Source organism: Clytia hemisphaerica, unplaced genomic scaffold (assembly GCF_902728285.1).
Source record: "Clytia hemisphaerica strain Z4C2 unplaced genomic scaffold, Clytia hemisphaerica genome assembly, whole genome shotgun sequence".
Taxonomy (NCBI): Eukaryota; Metazoa; Cnidaria; class Hydrozoa; order Leptothecata; family Clytiidae; genus Clytia; species Clytia hemisphaerica.
This window is the reverse complement of record NW_027104530.1, coordinates 2,088,931-2,113,247: the sequence shown is the minus strand read 5'-3', so window position 1 is coordinate 2,113,247 and position 24,317 is coordinate 2,088,931. Positions and strand designations below refer to the sequence as shown.

At 36.0% G+C, this 24,317-nt stretch overlaps 1 protein-coding gene across 6 annotated transcripts; it reads left to right on the top strand.

The window, feature by feature from the left end:
• The first annotated feature begins 1,058 nt into the window (after nt 1–1,058).
• LOC136822372 (transmembrane channel-like protein 5) lies at nt 1,059–24,018 on the top strand. Of its 6 annotated transcripts, none has more exons than XM_067078612.1 (20): nt 1,059–1,238; nt 7,492–7,686; nt 8,617–8,703; nt 9,648–9,765; nt 9,915–9,987; nt 11,189–11,270; nt 12,010–12,188; nt 12,970–13,106; nt 13,583–13,733; nt 13,979–14,131; nt 14,781–14,941; nt 15,599–15,671; nt 16,134–16,252; nt 16,479–16,571; nt 17,742–17,817; nt 18,352–18,491; nt 20,946–20,978; nt 21,385–21,507; nt 22,468–22,546; nt 22,921–23,080. In XM_067078612.1, the coding sequence occupies exons 1-20, from the start codon at nt 1,148–1,150 to the stop codon at nt 22,987–22,989; spliced, it is 2,232 nt and encodes a 743-aa protein (XP_066934713.1). In that variant the 5' UTR covers nt 1,059–1,147; the 3' UTR covers nt 22,990–23,080. The 6 variants fall into 6 exon arrangements, with proteins under 6 accessions (XP_066934713.1, XP_066934714.1, XP_066934718.1 ...); XM_067078613.1 differs by having other exon boundaries at nt 9,648–9,769; nt 9,919–9,987; XM_067078617.1 differs by lacking the exon at nt 1,059–1,238 and adding an exon at nt 2,945–3,064.
• Nucleotides 24,019–24,317: the final 299 nt, after the last annotated feature.

Genomic DNA, 24,317 nt, shown 5'->3' with positions numbered 1-24,317 from the left:
ATGAAGTAGGAATCACAGCGCAAGCAGACATTGCAACCCTGCAGATGCGAGCTGCCGAGCCGGTGTGTATACCACGACACTTGAACTACACGGAAGAATGGGTGTCCTCGCAGGTGTAGAACCTCCTAAGTGTCTTAGCACACCACAATGTCTGGCATATCTACCCTTACTCTTGTATCAGAGTTATGGTACCCAATTCCCCTAACATGGCATGGGTTGACCCGGGCGAAGGAGCATTCACTTGCCAAGTGAATCGTAGTGCCACGGTGGGTATCGAACTCGGGCCTCCTGGACAGAAATTAAAGCACGATAACCACTATACAACTACGCCTTAAAAAAAGAAAAAAAATAGCATTCGAAAACAAAGGAATCGCTAGATTCAATCCGTCGTCAAAAATACGGGGCAATTTTAAGGCTTCAGTTATTTTTGTCTGAGAAAGGTTAAATATTCGATTCTAGCCCTTCGGGCTTATATTTCATTGGTAAAACCCACTTGACGCTTAACGGACAAATTTTAAAAGAGACCGAATCAGGAAACCGAATTCAAGCATGACTCAAATTACAGACAGCTTAAAGGCTCCAAAGTCCTAACTGTATCCATTCTTTGCCTTATTGTTATTCGTTTATTTGTTTTTAATATCGGAAATTAAAGTTAAAGGAAGGAACAAACTAAACTTGAGTTATTCATATTATTCTCCTAATTTTGATGTTAAATTTAATTAATATCAATATTCAAAGCAAACAGTGCTTTTTGCGTTGCTGAGAAAAGATTGTCAAATACGCAAGACTAAGCTTATTTTTTATCATTGAGTGATTGGTAAAGCTTATGTTTCGAATTGCTCTCGACGGGTGTCTAATTTCATGTATAAATTCGTTTTTATAATAAAACACTTTGCTTGCAATATTTTGATTTTGATACTTTTTCATGAACGATGAGTTTGGGCAATATTTTGTAGAGTGAACTATGAACGAAAGATATCTTTTACCGAGCCATTTTACATTTGATTGCAATGAGGTTTGAATCGGTTTGAATTCGGATTCAAAACCTTTGATTCGAGTAATACACACACATACTAATATCAACGTTCATTCGACTTACTTTCGTTTTTAACCCCTTTTGCGTTTCTTGCTTGACCAGCAAAGACAAATGAGCAGTAAATATTCACCGCCGTCATCTTCTGATTGTCAAACCAACCGATTTGGTGAAAGAGAAGACCTGGAAACATCTGGTGAATTAGGTAGGTCTTTATCATCTAAATATCTATTGTAAACTTTTTATACAATATCAGAGACAATCTCTTATTTCCCGGGTATATGGAACGAGGAAAAAGGAAGATAAATGGACACTAACACTAAGTTTAATTCCCAACCTCTCTGTAAAAAAGTGATCACTTTTCTAATTTCATATCACGATGGTCAAAATGAAAAGTGTTATTCTAAAAGGTTTTGTTTTTAAATAAGAGTGATATCGTTTGCTTACTCATCAATTTTAATTCACTGACAATTCTGACGGCCATTTTCTCTTGTATCGCCTCCGATTTCTCGCCAAACTCCAACAGCACTCCATCGCAGCGGTTGGTTTGGAAAATCTCAAACCAGAAAAGACAATGACAACAGACCCTACTCTACCTACGGCAATGAAAGTAAAGCACTTTCCAATCAAGTAAACACAGGGTTTTCATTTAGACAAAAAACATTTTTCTTCTCTCATGCGGCGGATTATACCGGAAAAAATGACTGAAATTTTCTGGAAAAGTCAGTCACTTACCTACGCTACATGTTTTTTTATAAGCAAGTGTATGCCCCTCTTGGTCAGGCTCGTGTAGGCTTAAGTTCTTAAAGCATCCAGGCATAGCTTATGCTTATGATTCACCCGAGGCAAGTTTTTAGTTAAATTTCAGAAATTTTGTAAAAATTTGTTCAGATTTTGGGAGCATTGGAATGTAGCTAGCCGTGGAATGTCTTTTTTTGACAACTTGAAAAATATTCCAGGCCCGGGGGGGGGGGCACTCGTCAAGGTAAATGACCTGCCAGACGTTCGGCCCTTAAGGGTAGGTTTTTCATAGTTCAGCTAGTGCACTGTAAGGGTAGGAAATTACAAAACTGCACTGAACTGCACTGTAAGGGTAGGAAATTGTGATAAAAGGCCAATTTTTTTGTAAAATTGGCACTAAATTGGTCAATTTTGGAGGAAAATTTCCACATTTTCTTGGAAAATTGCAAAAATTTTCGCCCTTACGGGCGAGAAATTTTGAAAAAGTGCACTGTTAGGGTATGATTTTTCATGGAAATTCACTGCACTGTAAGGGTCCGATTTTAGAAGCCAAATTTTGGGCCGAACGTATGGTCGTTTTCAGATCGAGTGCCCCCCCCCCGGGATTCCAGGCTGACATTTATATGCTTATGTTATGCGTAGGAATTCTGCAAAACTGAGCCTTCATATACTTATAAGAGTTATGCTTATAAAAAACATGTACCGAAAACAATCTAAAAGTTCCTTTAACTTAACCACAATCAAATCAATCTGATCGGTTTAGACTTGAAATCTTTCGCGCCATACAGAAGAGATTGCTACACAACACAGTTAAAATTCTAAGAAAATTCGTTTCAAAACGAGGTCATATCAATATTACGCGCTAAAACAAAAACACTCCAAATTTGTCAAACATCTTGGGAAGATAGGGTACACTGTTTAGCTGAGATTGATTTTTTGTTTTTATCAATATTGACTAACCATTTTATTATGAGTTTTAATTCTTTTTATCTTTTGTGGATTACCAATTCCTTTATAATTTTTATCTGACCTTTTCTTTAGATTTATGTTTATTTTAATATCTCTGTAATTCTATGAAAAGAAAGGAGTGTGGTAAAAAAGTTGATTTTATTATGAGGTTCATGTACTATCGTAGGAGTTTATCAGCTTTTTATTATTAAAATCAGCAGATAAAGTTAACTTAACTTTTACTATGGCTGAGTAACACATTTTCAAATAGATTTGAAATTTGTAGATGTGTAAGAAGATTGAGGATGAGCTTTTTTGGTAGGAAGAGAGGCTCTGCTGAAGGTCAGTTTCTTTTTATATGTTTTATATTTTCTTTTATTCTGTTCAGTGTACTAAAGCTTAGTTGACAGTTAGTCACGCAAGGAAATCAAGCTTTCAGAAAAAACAACATCAGTCATCTACAGGCAGGCGAGCTCTACTAAAGCTGAAACACCATCTACGAAAACCAGAATATGATTCTTCAATGGGAATTAAAACTATAGTGCACTCACAAACATCAATTTGTCATATCTAACAAAATTAATAATGGCACTGTCATCATTGACAATCAAACAAAGGATTTTCTGTCAATAACCGTTGACTGCTCTAGGGACTATCTGATAAAACATGGGACAGTAACTCGGCCACCATTTCACCGAACCTCCAAAGTCATTTTGATTTGAGTTAAAGAACGGCATATTTAAAAATACATGATTTCTCTTTCGCACTGAGTAGGCTTTTAAATCAAAGATATGAAAAAAATCCGTAGTGGAACACACGCGAGTGTCTGTGCACTCTGAAAGGAACGAAAAGGTATTATTGATAGACTTGGTGGAGTTATGAAAACAAATTTGTTGTCAAAGAGATTTAACAGTAAGTGAAAATACAGACCAGATATCAACCAGTCACATGTTTCTACACATGTTACTACACATTGTAAAAACATAAACAACTTCCATTGAAAATGATTTTCCGCAGCTATACTGTAAGTTGGTTTAATGTCAACATCCGCTTTCTAATTTTGACACCCTGGTTCCTTCTTTGAACGTTAAGCAAAGACAATTAGCTGATTAGTTTCAATTAGCAACTCTGACTTTTCTATTCTCCAAAGAAGGGTGTCGAAAATAGAAGACAGATGTTGACATTAGACCAACTTACGATACCATTTTGTGCACGGTTTGAGGACATGGGTGAAAATGGAAATGAAGTAGGTGGAGTAAACATCAAATAAAAATCGTAATGACATCTTCTAAAGGACTATTTGCAAAACTAAATTCATTGGAATGTGTTGACCTCTTAAAAACTTGATGTGGGCAAAGTGAAGAAAGACTTGTAGGCAATGCCAATGGTGATAATTAACATAATTAAAAAAAAAAGAAAGTCTTTAGTATGGTGCACATGTTTAAATATTTGCGGGACATACCGTGGTTTTGTAAACAACCACAATACAGATTTAGCGCAATTCATTCATACAATATTATGAATAAAAGAAGATAGGAAGATTCCTTAGTTGCAACAGCCAGAGATTCCACCCACCTTTTTGTTTTCAATCTTTCTCATCCCTAAGGAAGGGCTACTGGATTAGAAGGGGTGTCAACATTAGTCTAATTTATGGTAGCAAGTTGTATCACTTTTAAAGTTTTAACTATGGCTGGCTGCATCCAAAGGTAAATCTTGGTACCTTTTTTAACATAAGAATTGAAGGTTGAAAAAAAAATTCTCTTCTAGCATACCTAAAAAATATTTTCGTTTCTGGTCCACTGGTCAGACAGCATCAATTTTGATATTGATCTTTGTCAACTTAAAATATTTGGATTGTGGGTGGAAATTTTGCAAAAAGATTTCAATGGCCAACAGAGTGAAAAAGTCAAACCTGCATTTTAATATATTTACAAGATATTTAAACTATATACCTTAGTTTTTAAGATCAGTTCAGTATGGATTCACATCAAGTTTTTTTATGAGGGACTTGGCTTTTTAGGTTTCTGACATTTTTTAAAAAATAACAAGCTGGTGATTAAACCCTCATTGCGGCCTTTCCATTTTGTTGTAAAATAGAAAAAAAATTGACAAAGATAAAAATGAAGAACTAAAAACCACGCCAACAACCATGCTTATTGTGTTTCTTTGATCTTAGGACATCATCACTGTGGAAAGAAATAATTCCTTATCCTTACTTTCCAAATGTTTTTGACTTTTTTCAATTTGATAATATTTGGGTCCACTAATCATTATCTTTTAAACTTAAACGAAAAAAGCATACAGTATCTAATTTGAATTCTATCAAAATTTATAGCTTTTTTTTCTCCACTGCAGATTCTAATTGAGACATAATTTATATCCAGTTTATCCTTTGTGAAGATTTTTTCTGAATATTGAATGAGCTTCTCATGTTGTGCAGTAACAAGTATTCAGTTCTAAATGAACATTCAAGTTTTAAAAAGAAAAATAATGGAATGCTAAAATCTAAGAAACTGATTTTCTCAATAGAAATTTGATTTACAACATGGCCTTACCATTCATTCAGATTTTCACATTGTGTGATCAACAAATTTAAAAATCTTTAAGGAAAGTTTATATTTGATCTGAAAATTCAGAAAGCATCAACTTGTCTGAAAAATCTTTTATGTATTAAGTTTATCAGAGGTTTTTGTAACAGGTTGAAATGTCAAGGCCTGGCAAAACAGACCATGCAAGTTATGATATGGATTTAAGCCGAGGTAAAGTTTATGATTAAAATTAAAAGGCTCTTGATTGTTCAAGTTGTGCTAGCAATTCTAACTATCAGCAAATTATGTATGTCATTTCAACCAGTAAGATTGGCAAATTATCATTTTATTATAAGTCATAGATTTTTAACTTTTCATTTTCCTTTTTCTTAATATTTCATGCTGATAGACTACAAAATTTTCTTAACTTATCCGGCATTAAATAACAAGTCGCAATAGTGCTGTTTATATGATATTTCTTTACACACAAGTTTACTTAATTATCAAAGTTAATGAGTAAATAAATCTGTTTCAGAATACTTCCTGAGTAATTACATATGTCATTTAGGAAATTGATATATTGCCACGATAAAAGTGTTTAGATGAGGTTTTTTGATTGTCAGTGGTGAGTGATTTACAATGCAAAAATATGTCTGATCACTATTTAGTAAATTGACATTTCAAAGTTGTTTTAAATGGATTCTTGTTTTAGACTTGATCATTTTGAGATGTTGAAATAGAGGGAGTTTTATTTTTGTTACAGTTTTTCTCTTTTTAGTTTCTTTTATCAAGATATGATAGAATTAAATGTTCGAAGTTGAAAATTCATTTTTCAAGTCTTCATTTTTTCAATATCGATATAAAAAGATATTTTTCAGCTGCCTTGTGATACTTTTCCAAACTTTGATATAAATTCACTTATTTTCATAATAGCCCATGGTGCTCAGCAAGATTAGTTTATGTGAACATATAATCTGAAATTTACAAAAAAGGAGTCATGTGTACATAAAAAAAGCTAAGACACCATGTTGTTATGATATCTTAATCGAAAAAGCTTTCATTTAAAAAGGATGGTTTTACTTCACACGAAATTCATGTTTGACATGTACTGAATATCATAACGTTTAGTTGAATTCAAACAGTAAAGAATGTTCAAGCTGATTGTTTGACAATGTTTTGACAGAAAATGTCAAGTAGACGATATACAAGTATTTCAGATTCTTCTGAATCAGAAAGAGCACCTCTGAAAAAGCAATCTGTACCAGGTTTGTTCTCCTTCCTTCCATAAAACCCTTAAACCCTCCTCCTCCCCTTTCCCATCATTTTTAGAAGATTTTCCATCCCATGTTTTATTTATTCGCCTATTTTTCCATTTCAACCAAGCTGTAGACCCTGCATCTATCTCTCTGAATTATTACTACAGCCAATGCTTTTATCAGGAATATGATACCTTTTATGATACCCTGCTATATGTAGTCTTAGATAAAATCAGTGTTGTTAAAGGAAAATTAACATTTTCCAACCTGCTCACAACTTAAAATGATTCTAATTTGTAATTGTCTTACCTCTGTATATGTTTATTATTTTTTTTATTATTCAACGCGACTTAAACATGCCTTGATAAGAACAGATAATTTTTTTGATAACTACCTTTAAAATTAAAATTATCGTTTTAATAAGAGTTCTAGAATATGATCAAATTTCTTTCCAATGTATTTTCATAATGTCATTCATACTGGTAAAGGAAAACTTTGGGGTATTGGCGTAAGGAGGGTTGCTCGACCTTAACCGTCATATAACGACCTAGAGTGTAAATAGAATATAAAGCTTATTTGAGCAACTTTTAGGGGTGAGAAAATCAAATATCCCAGGGCTTTCGGGGAGCTTTGCCCCCTGAACCCCCCCCCCCCCCACCAGAGCTAAGCCCTGGACCCGTTTGAAGGGGGGGCTTGCAGCTCCCCCAAAACCCCCTCCTGCAAATTTCGCTGTTCCGCAAACAGAACTTTTTTCGGTGTAGACCTCAGTTTTAACAAATAACAATTTGGCGTGGACTTTACATCATTTCCACACTGGTGTATGAAAAAGATACAGAGGGGTGTTTTTGAAGCTTTTATGAAATCCAAAGGTTATGTCATATTTTGAAGAATAGCCTTCAAAGTCCATGGAATACAAACTTAAATGGATCGTTCTGCTCTTTCAAGTACCAAATCTTTTAGCAATATGTAATCATTTCTTTCATAGATAACCCATCATTTGAAGGCATTGAATACGACAGTTTCGCTCAATATCAACCTGAAGACTTAGAGGAAGATTACCTCAACAGACAAATTGAAGATGAAGATGATGGACAAACAGAGGAAGAACTTTTCGAGGCTGGCCTCAAGAAATCACTACCTTCCACTGAGCTGAGAAAAATACATACCCTTGCTAGAGCAGGTTAGTAAGACTTCCACTCTTCCGACTTAGTTTCTCCATAACCCTTGATCCATCTCTCAATTGCTAGTATCTAAGTCTGCGACCGCAGTCGGATGCGACCCGAAGGCTCCTCTTTCGATAGCTATCCTCCAGAAGGTAGGAGAGGGTGCCACTCTTTCTCCCTGGATTTCTCCACTTACCCTTGATTCTTCTCTTAATTGCTGAACATCAAGTAGGGAATTTTCGGTATGACCTGGCTGGGGGTTGAACCCACAACCTTGCGCACCGTAGCCGAATGCTCTACCACTGCACTACGATCGCTATCGATCAATTGATGATTATCAAGCAGAGAGGCATCAAGTACTATTTTTGAACTAAGTTCGAAGTTTTTAGTATCATCCGGCCGGGTTTGAACCAACGACGCCATAGCCGAATGCCTTATGAGGTAACTTCAGCTCTGTAGAGTTCCTTACTGATAGAAATTTTGATGTGAATTTAATTTGGCGGATGAACTGGGCAAAAAAACACTATTAAATAAGAAAAATCTGGTTTAAGGGAATGAATACAATAATTAAAAGTTTAATTTGGCGGATGGTAGGGAAAAGATCAAATTTGGTGGACTCTGATTTGACGGGGGGTGGAAAAAATTAAATTTAGTTTGAACTTAATCTCCAAACCCGCCAAACCCGCCAAATCTTAATTCCCCATAAGGCAATAGACCGATAGAAATGGGTGATTTTCAAGATCAGTGCTAGATCAATTCAATATTCAAAGGGAGGTCATTTCTTTGAATACTTCATCTTAGATTCGTCCTAATAATTTTGCTTTAACTTTTAGCCGACGACCGGGTAAGGCAGAGGGTTGATCGTATTAATTCTAGCTGATGACCAATTCATTCTCTCATTCATACTTTTCAATATACATTTGTACAATTTTCAACCATTTTTCTAGGAACATTGCATAGAATCAAAGTCAGAACACCTTTAGAAGATGTAAATTATGACGCAACTGATGGAAATGTACCCGGACCTTCCTCAGGTTTGTATAATTTTATGTTTACAGTTGAATCTCAATAGTGGTAGTACGGATTGGTCCCCGGGGGGGGGGGGGTACAACCCTTGCCGACCGACGGGGGTGCTCCGCTGAGGTTCGAAAAATGGACCCTACGATTAAAGTGACCCTGAATGGGACTAAAATTCCAAAATGTTCTCAAATTTTCTACTTTTTCCCCAAATTTTCTAAAAAAGTCACCCTACGAGGGACTGATTTTTCTATTTTGGTGTTTTTTGTGACCCTACCTGGGACTCGTGGAGGTTAAAAAAGGTACCCTGACCAGTGGCTCATCCCTGTAACCCATTTTGCCCTAGTACCCGCACCCCCCGGGGTCGTACCACTGTTCTACGGTCCCTTGATTTTTCAAACTCAAAAGGAGAGTGTTTTACAAGGGTTGCCTTATGACAGGAACTGAGAATTGGGTAGAAATATAGAAATATTTGAATAAGTAACTTTCAACTGTTTATCATTTGTTCAAGTGATTCTTGAAGATTTGCTCTTAAAGCACTCATTTCTCTTGTTTTGTTGCAACAACAAACACTAGATAGCTTCAGGTAGGCACCTTGAACTGAGTCGATTAATTATAAGTGTGGAAAATATTCAAAAGTCACCCCACTAAGGGTCACTTTTTCACCAGATTTGTCTCGTGGAGAGGATCTCGAACCCCGACCGTGACCCACAGCCACTTTTAATCATTTACTTCAATCGGATTAAATTTCGCGAGATGCGAGCGAAAAAAATCGCGAAATTTTCTGGATTTAATTTCGTGAATAAGCCTGAAAACAGCTGAAAATAGCCATTTTTGCCACAAATGGAAACTTTGGACTGGTTTCTCCGCCGGAAATGCGATTTTGGAAATTTCGCGACATCGCGAAATTTAATCTCGCGAAAGTTAATCGGATTAAAGTACTATTTTTTGTTCTTTCCAGGTCAAAACACTTTGGAAGTAGAGGATGTTTTTCTTTCTGACGATCTCATGGTTGAACCAGTGGACCCTGAAAATATTCGATACATGACAACAACACTACAACATAAACGATCCGTCAGGCAAGTCTTTCTTATATTTCCGAGCAAGTAAGTTTACGACTATTTCTCTCCCCTTGCTGTCAAAAAACACTTAATTCTTTCTTTTTCGGCGTTTCTTCACGTGATAATCTTCCTATAAATGATATGAAATACTTCGTTTAATTAAACAGACAGAGAGTGAAAGGTAAAAACGAAGAACGACCGCTGAGTGGATGGGAAAATTTCAAGCTTGAACGAGCTATGGTATGTACTGTACTTGTGTTTGATTTCTCATTTGTACAGTAAATTATCGAAAAAGTTAACTCATGATTAGTAGCAACTAAAGAGCTGTATGCGAACAAATCCATAGAGATGGACTGGTTATTGTTTATAATCCGTGTAATACAGAGACATATGAATGTTTTATGATAATGCAATGATTTTTACTAATACAATAATGACCGGTTAGTGAGGGCTGTACTGAGAAATATTGCCCGAGGTCAAGTAACGACCGAGCTTGCGAGGTTGTTGCGTTGACCGAGGGCAATATTTTCAGTACAGCCCGAAAAAAACCGGTCATTATTGTAAAGTCGTGTAGCCCGCTTCGAAAAAGTAACCGGTTAACAATGGACAGTATCAGCTGTGCTGTATAAAATACAATTTCTCCCTTCATTATTAGCATTGGACCATGCTCAGGCGTTACGGTTCCGTTCCGAAACGAAACTGTTCCGAAACATCAAAATTCGAAGCGTCATAAGACGTTACAAAGCAAAAAAGATCAAAACGGTTTCGCTCCACTTTTTTCATCGGAATGGACTGCTCTGTTTTCTTGCTCCGAAACGTTCCAAAACCAATATGAACACACTCAATCCGTAACAAAAATCATACCGCAGCTAGACGGGACAGTAACGTGTGAACATGGTCTTATTCTGCTTATTTTCTGCTATATCTGAATTAGACTTCTGGCATGCTAGACAAATCAATAGACAGCTTTAATTTAATCGTCCTTAAAGATTTGCAAGAGCAAAAGAGCCTGGAAGAGCTTCCATTCTTGGGTTTGTCCCTCTTACTTGAACCTTGTCTTAAACTATATGGCTTAGTCTACGTAAACTACAGAATTCTTGCCTGAAATCTTTCGCCATTTTCACATTGCTGTTACTTTAAGGGCAGAAAGTTTTGCGGGCAGAAAGTTTTGCGAAGTCAAAAAGTCGCAAATTATGGTTTTAGCCGAAATTTCACAGATAGAACTTTCGCGAATTCATATAAAATTTACCTTTTTTGGTAACAAAAACTTATAAAACACGCATAAAATTTAGCAAACAGTGCAAAACTGAGTAGGAAAGTTTATTTTTCGCGTTTTTTAGGTTTAATTTCTTACCTGGCAGAAACTTTAGCGAAAAAGGATCAAAATCGCGAAAAACGCGAAATTTTCTGTAACTGGATATTTTCCCTTCATTATTTTCAGCGTTACACGAAATTCAAGAACAATGTCAAAGAATCATTTACACAGTTTACCATATGGAAAGGACACATGAAGGAAATCGAAGGTTATTAAATTATTTGAATCGAAGCCCAAAAATTCAATAATTGTTAAGATATCCCCGTCCCCGTGTATCCAAGGCTTTAGTTAGGTTACTGATGGACTCCAGAGAATATTATCTGGCGCTATTAAATAAACATCAAAAACCGATAATACTCAGGGAACAAGGTTATAAACTAAACTAGACTAGACTTAACGACTTCAATTTCTGTGACAAAAGGCTTTAGAGTACTGGCGCTATGATGATGCCGGGCGGGGAGGATGTAAATTACCGAACACCGATTGTACAAATTCTTTCGGCCACGTGTCACTTTTATTTGATAAATCAGATTGCTCGAACCATAGCCTATTAACAAAATGCTAACCTGAGATTAGATCGTGATTGTTTTATGGACACCACGCGAATCCTCTGAAGGGATATGTAAAAGCAAAGGTCTGACGAATAAGCCATCTCGAATTATTGAGGACCACGCTCGTTTCAAAGGACTGGGAATGATAACAAAGTTGTGTTATTGTGTTAGAAAATAGGGTGCTGTATCAAAAAAAAAGATAAATTTTTGGCATCACGGCACGTAACAAGATTCTTGTTATAGATTGCCCATTTTCTTACTCAGATGGTTAATTTTCAAGCGCCTTTAGAGGTTTACCGTGCGCGGAAGAAAATGATAACGATCTGATATCAGGTTTAAAAAATGCCTGATTTAGGCTTGCCAATTTATTTTGAATTTATAATTTTCTTTCTTCAGGTTTGTTTGGTACAGGAGTGTTATCATATTTCACTTTCTTGCGATGGTTGCTGTATATCAATTTGATTGTTTCCTTGTTGACGCTATGCTTCTTGTTTGTACCTCAAATGATTTACGAACAGAGTGCCAGAATTCTTCCCAGTAGTGATTTCACTGGTATTGACCTTCTGACTGGAGAGGTTGGTTAAATATTTCTTACCTTTCTTTTTAAAGTCGAAACTCTCTTATCTACTCTGTCTACTCTGTACCAGAGTGTATCTCACGTTTATCGTTTTGTAGTAAAATTCTAAGGCAAAGAATGTTTTTCAGACAGGGAGAATCACCATACATTTACGAGATCTTTCGCTCATTTCTTTGAGCATTATCTAGTCTAAAAAGTAGAACAAATAACAGATTAGTCAAATAAATCAAGAAAATCAAAAATAAAATTTCAAAGAATTTCAAAGAATTTTGAAATTAACCGTAGATATCGGGCTTTTGTACAGACTATCTCTAATTCGACGCTCTATCATTCGATATGCTCTCTTATTCGATGAAAATACAATTCCTCTTGAAATCGGACTAAAGAGTGTCAATTATGGCCCTTTCATATACAGGCTTACTTGCTATATGGTATCTCTTTCTGATGTCACTTGATCTTTTTTTGAGCGATTTGATTCGTCAATAATAGTTTCAATGTAACATTATAAGGCTATCTACTTGAGCCATCCAACCTAGCTGGACGAGCCGGCCTCCATAAATAAACCCTAAAACAGAATCGTGTATTTTAGCGAACAATTTAGAGTTTAGCCCTGTTTTGTCTGGCCGATACTCATTGTAACTCCTTTTTTTGAAATTTGTTGATAGATCAAGTGACTACTGGTGTAACTGCCTTAGCCAGTAACCCACTTTATAAGCATCGACTTTTCAAACAGAAACTATTTAGTGAAAGTACAATTCATCTTTTCTTTTTTCTCAAAGGGTTACTTTAATCATACGGAACTGTATTACGGTACATATACGGACAAGGCAATCAACGGTCGTTACAACATGCGGTATGCGTATCTACTCGTGGGTGGTGGATATTTTCTCATCTGTATCATTGTGTTAGTTAAAAGGTAAACCATTTCTTTCCCGTCGAATATTACTCTAACAACAAATGTAATCGCGCTGGGAAATTTGGAGCTGGAGGTTGAAGCCGTTTATGGCTGTAGTGTACCCTCTTTTAATCAACATATTGATCCCTTTATCTGGAATATCGTATACAATACTCTCCATAATTTGAATTTTTCTCTAATTCAAAGAACATTTTGGTCCCTTAAAGGTCGAATTAGAGAGAGTCAACAGTGTAGAAAAACTCGGCGGGAGTGACGAGCTATACAAGAAAACAGCTACCCCTCTCAGAAAAAACGCCACTTTTGCTTCTGATGAAACTCGTCTTAGACTAGAACCACAGAACCCCTAAACATTGCTCATGGCCATGCCGAACAGACAGATTTATATGAATGTTCATCTAACGATATATGGACGTTATGAACGTTTTTTGACGTTGTCTTCTCCTAGCTGTCAATGATTAACACATTTTTCCATTTAGTATGGCGAGCTCGTATAATCAGAATTTCATCATAAGTGGAGGTGACAACGTGGCGCCCTTCTCATCTAAAGTTTTTTGTGCATGGGATTATGGGATATGTAACAAGGAAACGGCACGCATCAAAATGAAAAGTTTTGCTCAAGATATGTTGGTAAGATATCTGTTCTGTACCAGACCCCAAGAGACTGAAATCACATGGCGTACGATTTTATGAAGAAACTAACCCCCACCCTAGTATCAAATTAAATTTTTGAAATAAGAAAAAATAACAAAGAAAGAAATTCAGACTGGGTTTTTATATTTTCCAAAATGCTATAAAACTGATAGTTTAGCCTGAATCTTCAAACTCTTCTTCTGCTCTTTGCTATATTTTCAAATATATTTTTTCTTTTATAGGAAACTTTAGGATCAAAGCGTGGGAAGTTCAAGACGGATTGTTTTAGTTTTTGTCTGGTGATTTTTCTACGTGTGTTGATGAACATGATTACAATGGCTTTGTTGTTTGGTTCTGCATTTCTCATCTATTATGTTTCCGATATGTCCGTCGAGGTAAGAGTTTACCCAGTTTATTAAAACTCCATATCTGTAAAAGGCGGGATTGATTTTTTCCCTGATTTGAGTTTTGAAATCGCTCAAAGGTTCAATAAAGGTCTCAAATATTACAGGGTTGTGCAAAATCTGATTGTTTAGAAAAGATTTTTAAACCCGATTGAATAATGCTATTTATGTGGTAATCTGCCATCTTTATCTTTCTGACGTCACAATGGAGACATTCTTAAAACAATCCAATACGATATTGGTATCAGTGGACACATAATCTCACTCCTTCGCACTCCAAAATATATATAAAAAATCAGCGAAGAACAGTGGATCGAAATGTGTAATCTACCACCCAGATTATTTGGAACAAACTTAAGGCCGGTCTCCATTTGCGCGCGTTTCGATCGCACTTTTTCGAGTAAAGCTTCCATGCTATTGGTCAAAAGAAAAATGAAGCAACTCCATTGGTGCGATTTGACGTAACTGTTGAAAAAAGTTAAAATGTGTTCAACTTTTCTTTCGAGCGCGCGCTACATTTCTATGACGTAATCTTTTTTCCAAGCAGAATGGATTGAAGCCAAAAATTGCGATCGCAGCGCGCGCAAGTGGAGACCGGCCTTTAAGTCTTAACTTAATTATATAAATTGGATTTTTCCAGGAATCATTCGAATCAAACCACGTAGAACATGGTATCAAAGGACTCCTTCCGGCTATAACCATGTCCGTAATCAACCTGATCGTCCCTTCCGGATTTCGTTTAATCGCTTCTATAGAAAATTATTCCAACCCTAAATACGAATTAACAATTAATTTATTACGGTAAGTAACATGCAAAGACTTTTTCTGTTCAATAGCATACCGTGGCGAATCTAAAAATAGACATTGATTTTTCTGTTTGATCGAAATTCAATACACCCTTTGCGTTTATTACGCTTACACGCAAATTACACTCAGTCACAAAGAAGAAGTAATAACTTTCACGACTTTTGAATTAAGACGAAAAGGATTGTGGGATTGAATTTCAGTCAAACGAGAGAAGTAATAATCATGACGTTTGCATAACGAGGCACTCATAGATTTGTCGGTTAACTACATGTTTTTTTTATAAGCATACAAAAATCCAAAAGCTGGCTCGGAAATACTTAGTTCGAGAGATTTACAAAGCTGAAAAATGCTTTGAGGGATGCTTATATCCTAAGCTTAAATTTTTGCCATATATGAGCCTAGATATGTTTATACGCGCAATGCTTATAAAAAAACATGTACATCAGACGGAAAAGTTTGTTACCTGGGTAACAAATATCCTTAACAGTACGTAAGATCAAAACTCTTATTTTTTGGCAATTATAGTTCCACGTGAGGTGGTTCTTCCCGCGAGCTGGCGCTTCGTTGATTATGGGGTTAAGGATGTTAAATGGACGTTGTTTGGACGTTCTGGCCGGATTAATTTTATTTGTACTCTTTCTAAATTTCCAGGACGATCACATTGAAATTAGCAAGTCTGGTTGTTTATGTTGTCACTGTTATTGTCAGACTATCAACAATAAACGTATGTTTTTTCCCCTGTTTTTTATTTCTCCTTATCCTGTCTCCGCTTGATATTGTAGAAGAAAGGCGGCGAGTAAGCAGTTATTCTAGACTATTAGACCATCCCGCGATTTTATTACGTTTTACGAGTCGAACCATACTCAAAGAGATGTCAATCTCCCTTCGGTTCATGGGACGAACATTCTAAAAAGTAATTGACGAATAGTTAAAAATAAAGCCATGTTTGTGTTTTACGAGCTGCATTTATTTATTTTTTCTGTTTGGAAAATATTTGTTACTATGGCGTCAAAACAAGGCATGCGTTAACTGTCGACATCTACTTCTGGTCAATAATTTGGACCGTGGCAAGGCGAAAAAATCGGTCTTTTGGGTCAAGAGCCGGCCAAACAATGTTAAGTTTCTGTTTAAGAGAATCTAGATTTACCCTACATTTCAAATAACTTTGTTTCAATTTTGTCTCTAGAGAGAAGTCCGACAAGAGAAATGCTGGGAGAATTTCATCGGACAAGCATTTTACAAATTAGCAGTCATCGATTTCATTGCTGTTTTACTGGCCACTTTCTTCGAAGAATTCATTAGAAAGTAGGTTTGGGATATTGCAGAAAGCGATTCGCCCCCTTCCAACATCGAAGAAAAACTTGGAAAAACTAAATAGAGGCAGAGCAAAAAATATTTTTTCGATCAGTGATTCCGACCTATTATTTTTCCCATCTTTAAAGGAGGACGTCGGAAATAGATATGGGATGTCGACATTAGACCAACTTACTGTATCTATCAAAAGTTAACCTCGCTCTTCTTCGTCTTACAGTATTGTTGCCAAGAAATGTTGCAGCAAACATCTCCCTGGTTTCGATATCTCCAAGAATGTACTCAACCTCATATATTGTCAAGGAATATGCTGGTAAGAACAGACTTAGGGGAATTGGGTACCATTACTCTGATATAAGAGTGTGGGTAGATTAGACACACATTGTGACGTGCCGTGGCACTCCTAAGGTTTGGCCTCGCGTGAGCATCGCTCTCCCAGTGTCCTTCGAGTGTCATGGTATACACCATGGCTTGGCAGCTCGCGTCTGTCAAGTCGCAGTGTCTGTCAGCGCCGTGATTCCTACTCATTTGTGGTTCGGACCCATCCCGAATGCATTCGGAGGGCTCATATCTATCTATTTTTTACCGTAACTTCCCAAGTGTTTGTCATATAGTAAAAAGGTTGGCATCATTGGAAAGATATTTAAATGTACTTATATTTTCCAATTAATTGTTTTTCAAAATTATTTCAAGACAGCAAAGAAACTTATTGTAGAATGGTGCAATAATTACCATTTTCGCAAGGGTTAAATTTCAACCCTTAGGGGTCAATCAGGCTAATGTTACTTGGATGCGATGGACAAATCGACTCTAGAAAGTTTGCCCCCGGGAATTGTGCCCATCCAATTTTACCAGTTGGAAATCTATGGGGGAGCAATTTCCTAGGGGGATTCCGGGGGATAATTTTCCTGTCACCAAATAGACCAATGGATATACGTTGTTTTAAGATTATTTGTGCCAGGTGGATTAATGTCAAGAGTCGTGACTTGTTCAACCAATAGACGGTGCGCAGAAAATTGAAACAACATCTATCTAGCGTTCATAACATCCAAAACGTACATTCAAGGGAAATTTTGTGGTATCGGCTGAGCTACTTACTACAATAATTGTTTCCCTCCTTTCTTAAGGGGGGATGGCACCTTCCGAAAAAATGAAAAAGGGGGATAGGAAGGAAGGGGGGATAATTTATAAAGGGGATAGTTTAAAGGGGGGCTTACATATATATTGTAGATTATTTTCAAACACTGTTATGAAATTTGGTCTTCACGAAAGGAAGTTTTCTGTTAGAGTAGTCTGAGCCAAAAGTTTATTATTTCGCTTTCTCTCTCTAAAGATATTTCACATATATTTGTTAGCTATTTTTGTTCAAAATCCTTGGGGGATATGCTATTCTTGATCATAACGTTTATATTTGACTGTCAGACTATATTCTGGTCTAATTCTAATGCTAATTATAATTGTCTATTCTTCATCACCAATTCAGGCTTGGAACATTCTATTGTCCTTTACTACCTTTCATCAATGTCTTAAAATTGTTCATCACTTTCTATGTCAAAAAGGTAAGAACGGATTAACTGGGTGTATAAAACATTATTCCAGTAAGCCTCGTTTCTTTGTTATGTTTTCTTTAATCCATATTTTGATATATTTTTAAATCCCTCTGTAATTGAAATTGCTCATTTTTGCTTCCAGTGCGCATAGCACCACAATGGAAACATCAGATCTTCGTTTTAATGAAGCAATGTTCACAGTTCATCTGTCTCAAACGGATTCGTCTCAGTAAAGTATAAAAAGAGGCTTTTACGCCCTTTAGAATTTAGAAAAAAAGAGCAGTCAAATATTGAGAATCTGGGCTAATTTATCGTGTTGAGTCTGTTTTTTGTCGTCAAGGACGACCAAGGTGTGGTTGTCCGAAGAGTCGTTCGTCGACCAGTCATGGTGACCAACAAGATGAAAGACTTTTCTTTGACCACTGAAAAAGTGGATGAACGAGCTTATCTTTAAAACAAAAATAGTCTCTTCATGGTTTTCAGTGCAAGCTTCCAAACAACAGAGGCGAAAAGATAATTATTAATTGTGATTGTTTCGTTTAGGTAAGCGTAGTAAGGAATTGTAGACCATCTACTCGTCCTTTCAAAGCGTCCAAGATGTTGCTATGGTTTCTTTGTTTACTGTCATTAATGTTGATGCTAGCTCTGGTTGTCATTGGTTACATCATGATGGATGACGAAACGTAAGTGAAATTCAACCACAGATATCATATTCTTTAAAAGACTTCCCAACCTCGTTCCCTGCATATTAGCGAGGTTAAGCGCGGATTTATTTTGACCGTAAAGTGCGATACCGTAGGCCTGTACATAACTTGCCAAAGCAAACCATGCAAGTGAAATCTTATGTACAGGCCTATGATATTGCATTGAACGGTCTAAATAAACACTTGCTTAGCCTCGCTATTATCAGCTTTTTGACGCTGGCGTCAATCAGTAACGTAAATAAAGCCTGGGATACACGGGGAATAGGTCGGAGACTCCTAGCTTTTCGATGTTTGACGATAGAAATATTTACTTCGAATAACTGAAAGCAACTAAACTGTCCCTTAATAAACTTTAATATAAAGAATTCGAACAATAAAAGTTTGAACATCTAAAATTTCGAATATATGGGAGCTCGAATAACCGAAAGATTATTTGCTCATTGAGTTTCTCCCAAAGTGAATCGAAAAGCAGACTTACTACTTACTATAATAATAATAAAGCTTTACAGTTATGCAGGCCACCGTGAAGACACATGGACCTCTATAAACTGCTCGTACTTTTTACAATGAACTTTTTGAAATAGAGTTTTTTTCGCGGGCTCCCCCGGACTTTCCATTTTGTGTTATCTCCTTTGATTTTAGCATTCATTTTTTCGGCTTCCTTACACCATTCTTTGATTATTTTTGTCTTTTATTTTTGGTCTAGTCCTCTGTCACTCGGTAAGGAAAGCCTTTTGCTTTTGTTGGACCTACCTGGAGGTCCTATAAATTAACCTGTGTTCGTCCGTCCGTCCGTCCGTCTGTTACCAACTTTTCTCGGGATCGAATCATAGGAATTTTTTGATTTTTGGTACAAAGGTGCAAAATGGTAATGGCCGAAATGTGACGGAACCCGATTTTCGAAGAAAAAAAATAAGCAAGCATATTTTTGCAAAAAAATTTTGTTGGCTGAAAAAACGCATGTTTATCTATAAGAACCACTATTAATAAGCATACATCAATGTTCTTAGTCAAATTACTCAATTTTTTTATGAGATAGATGTTTTTTTTGCTCACAAAGTCTTTAATCTAAAAGAATATTTCAAGAGCATGCACGTTTTTTTTATAAGAAACAAACGACTAATTTTATCGTCACTATTTGTGTTCTGAATGATTGTTTAACGGTCACGTCACGTAGATATCAATTATAAATGTGTTAAATGCATAACCAGGTAGGTCCATAAAAGTATCACTTGTTATTGCTTGCAACACTGTGTTCTTGTCCTCTTCGTTCGTAAATATGACTTTGATTGGTCGGTATCTCGCTTTATCTTCTCTTTCTTTCGTAAATTTCCCGATCCGCTGCGTCTCGGTAATCTTTATATTCCTCAGATGGAGCCGCTTACCAATAATTTTCTCATGGATAAATTCTTCGTCCTTGATTTTCGTTTCTTCTTCAGATTCATCTGTCGATTCATCTATCCCATGAAAAATTAGGTTGCGTGCTGTCGATCGAATCAGCTGCTCCTCCTGCTTCTCTTTTCGAATTGCATCTCCAATGTTTTTCTCGATCTGTTTGGATGTGATTTTAGCGTAGCTCATTGGTGGTCTTTCCTCTTCTTTCTTTTCGATGATGTTTTCAATCTTCTTTTCAAGCGTGGTTATTCTGGTGTCAATAGTTTCTTTCATTTCGTTGACCATAACATCGACGTCCTGTGCTTTCAAATGGTTTATTTCTTCGTCCTGCCTTTTCATTATATTCTCACAGGCTTTGATTTCGTTTTTGAATCCTTCAATTTTTGATGTTTCATTTGAATTATACCTTTCCATTACATGTGGTGCGATTTTGGTACAGTTTTGACACTGGAAACTTCTTGATTTGTATGACAAGCATATCTGGATTTGGTAAAGTGGCAGTTCTGTACAAAGATAATGGACTAAACGGTGGCACTTCCTGCATTGTAGGGTATCTTTTGGTGCGTTTTCTTCATTTATGATGCACTTTGACGGGCTGCAAAAGTCGTTTATTGATGGTGATTTTTGATTATTTTCCTGAATTTTTTCCGCCATCTTTGTGCATTTTTCAGACGACAACCGTCGTTACTAGAAATCTTCTTCCTGTCAAATAATCGAGATGCGTGATTGCAACGGACACAACGTTCAACTGACGTTCATACAGTCAGCCAATTTTGAATCATAATTCTATAAAGCCCGAAGGGACAGATGTCGTGCTAGATAGGAAATCCTACCTAGGTCACATGACATTAGAATAGAATTTCAGCGCTTGACCAATAAGAAGCTTCGTAGGTTTTCGAAAACAATAGCAGCAATATTTTTTGTGATATTCACTTTTTTTTCTTGGAAGAGCTTAAAACACGATATCTAAGCCCTTCGGGCTTTAAAGAAATCTATGTTTGGAATCAAATTTTTGTGAATTTATTTTTCTCATTCTAGATTAAAACCATCGACAATATGTGGTCCTTTCAGGTAAAAAATTTCGATTTGAATTTGTCTAAAATTGATGTCAGTCAGAAGAAATTTCTTTTCGCTCAGTGCTTCCTTCCCACAAAATCTATTATGTTAACTCGGAAATTATTTCGTAACGCAATCCTCAGAAAATAATAAAAGCTTCTTTATTAAAGTTTGTCACCTCATTCGGGAGCCACAAGAAAGCCCCTCTTCCTTCACCTTTAGCTATTCATCCGAAGGTTTTCCTCGAGTTATTCTTATTCTATTCAAATATAATTTTTCAAAGTTTTTGGTTTGACCCGGCTTGGGATCCTCCTTCTTAGAAAGACAAATAGTAAGACTAATTAAGTTTTAATAGCATAAAGAAAAGGGACCTTAACACCCCGATGTAAATCTTTCTTCTATTTTTTTCACTATTACATAGAGGTCAAGAACGAATATACGATATCGTTTCTGACATCATCAATGAAACACCAACAACTATCCGAAAAATAGTCAACTCTTTATCTTCTTTACCTGTCATCGCTGCTATTCTGTTCTTTATGGGGTAAGTTTACCACACATCCTTATATCGGTGGCTTAAAAAACCCAGCAATTTAATTGGCTCCAAAGAGTCGATTTTTACATGTTCAAAAAGGCAACTGGGAAAAGATCGTTTAACATTAATACACCCCTGTCTCACAGCCCCGATGGAACTTTCTGAAATTTCTACCGAAATCTCAAAAGGGATCAGTGGGGATGGTTTTGGAGTGCAATTTTTCTCCATCGATTTTTAAATGGGTAATCTTCCAGTAGGTAAAGGGTCACACGTCCGGTTCTGTGACACAGGGGTTTATTAATTAACTTCAAAAGTATTATGTCTCTCTGGATCATTTCGATAAGCTTGTTATCAGACGAAAGCTTAGGTGACTGAGTCTTTTAGTAAATCCTGGTTATTACAATCAAATATTTGAGACAAAGGGGATTTCTCTGCAAAATTTTAAACACCACAAATGATTTTTAAGCGCCTTAAACTGCAGTTGGAAAGTAGATTTTTAACTCTGAGTTTTAACATGAGACTTCGTCGGGAAACTTGCATTAGTGGAGGCTAATATGCATAGCCCTCAAACTGCTGACCAATCAAAGCAGAAAAATTTCTACTACGCAGCTCCGCTCGCATCTCTACTCTACCATTTTTGTTTTGATTTAACTTTGTATTTTAATGACCAGCCAGGTCATTAATTTGAGGGCTATGCATTTTAGCCATTTTAGCCACTGATGCAAGTTACCCGACTTCACGATAGGACCTTAGGATCTCAGGATTTAAAAGCTCAAGTTTGCTCCAATAAGACTTGGAATATAGCCTAAAAGCCACTGAACTCCTCCAAAAACGAAATGTTCAATGAAAGAAAGTGAAAGTGCAATATAGCGATTCTCACCCAAACTTTGAATGCTGAAAACGTTAAAATACACTAAATTGTTAATATATTTTGACCATGATACTAGATTGTTTTCTCTTTTATTTTAGACTGTTATCATATTACTTCCGAATGAGGAAAGTATCAAACGAAAAGAAAATTCAATTACTGAAACAGCAATTAGCATTGGTAAGTGCATTAAATGCTCTACATCAACTTAAATAGACAAATACTGAAAATGATTTTTTAGGGTAGAAACGATCGCGCGATCGCAGTTTTCTTGAAAATTAGGCTAATTCAAGAGAGCTAATGCCGTGAAAACAACTGAGAAGTTTATTTGCAAAAGACCTATATGCTAGAATGTCTTACATGCTTGTCACAGTGGCCTTTGTAGTGCTAAATGTTAAGTTACCGTATGTTAGTAGGGGGCCAAGTCTGGAGTTCCGTGACATCTGTCAATTGTTTATTTAAAAAAGGCTTTCTTTAGGGTAAAATTTTAGCAAATTTTGCTTTTCAAAATATTAGGTCCCCTACTCTTTTGATATTTGGTGATTTTCTTATAGGCTGGTCAAGACAAGAAATTTCTGATCGAAAAACTAAGACTCATAATGAGAGCTGAACATGTGGATTGATTTAATGTGTGTCATAATGGTGAAGTTGATCTAATTAACGATAAAATAGGTTAGAATTGACAATTTCCCAATCGAAAGGGATCATGGGTAATCAATCAAGACCACCGGCGCTCTGATAATGACTTTCTTTAGAGGATTTACTTCTTACTAAATGGAGTTTTTTACGGCAGCGAGCGCAATCCGTCCTGATTAACCCAAATGAAGTCTAGGATTTAGGATCCGTTACACCTATGAACCCTCTAACGCAACAAGGGGATTGGATTCGAGTTCATCAGGGTTTGTTAAATTATACTTGTTACACATCCAACATTAAAGTATGAACATTCAAGAATATGTAATGTAATACGTAATGTTCGTATAACGATAGATCCACGTTCAGGAAACCTGGTCGGGGTCTCCTAAAAGGAGGTTGTTGTCTAATTTCACAACACTCAACAGGCTTGAAGAGATTTATTTCTGAGTTTGCTTACAGTTTAGTCTAGAACATTTGGAATGCCGGGACCCTGGAAATTATCGAGCTATCTAATCGATGATCTGACATTATGATATCCTGGATGAATAGGATTTTTAGTCTCTAAAAAATGTTGAATTTTTCATTTCACACCCTTTTTGTAGTGATTTATTTTTGTATTTGCCATTTTCTACCTACCTCTCTTATAGAGAGCTTTTCTTTCGAAAATAGCATGGTATTGGGTATATAATTTTGAGACTTGAAATAATAACCCCCTGGAAATCACTGACGGAAACAAAATATCTTAAAAATAACATTATTGGTCTAAGACTAAAGTTATATCCTAGCTAGAGTCTCTGTCAATCCAGTCTTTTATGTTTTTGTACGTGAAATTTTACTATCAATCGACATGAAATTTTATGAAAATTTTGTATAACATATTTATATTGATGTTATGATGTTATAACATCATTTAGAGATATTTTGTGAATTAAGAATATTATATGTAGATAACACAAATAACAAAATAGATTATTTTTATAATGCTATTATCATACAATTACAAAATATTTTTTTCATTTGCCCTTTTTTGAACTCAATTTTCATTTGGATTAAGATATTTTAGGCAGAAATTTGCCCCAACAACACGAGGTTGTTAATACAGGCTTTTTAATAATAGAGCCATTAAGTTATAACCGAGGCTCTTTTTTCTTGAGTTTAGATAGAGTTAAATTTTCTCAAATTGTTCTTAATATGCTTACAAGTCACTTAAGAATCGACATTTTATAAACCATTTCAGAAAATATGAGTTTGGTATTGTTCTTAGTTTGTTCTTAGGTTTTGGCTTTTTGAATAAATCTTGAAATAAAGTGTGTAA

Coding starts and splice junctions, on each gene's coding strand:
- LOC136822372 (XM_067078612.1), top strand. CDS start 1,148: ATGAGCAGTAAATATTCACCGCCGTCATCTTCTGATTGTCAAACCAAC. Junction 21,508..22,467: donor GCTATTCTGTTCTTTATGGG/GTAAGTTTACCA, acceptor CTTTTATTTTAG/ACTGTTATCATATTACTTCC. Junction 22,547..22,920: donor TGAAACAGCAATTAGCATTG/GTAAGTGCATTA, acceptor ATTTTCTTATAG/GCTGGTCAAGACAAGAAATT.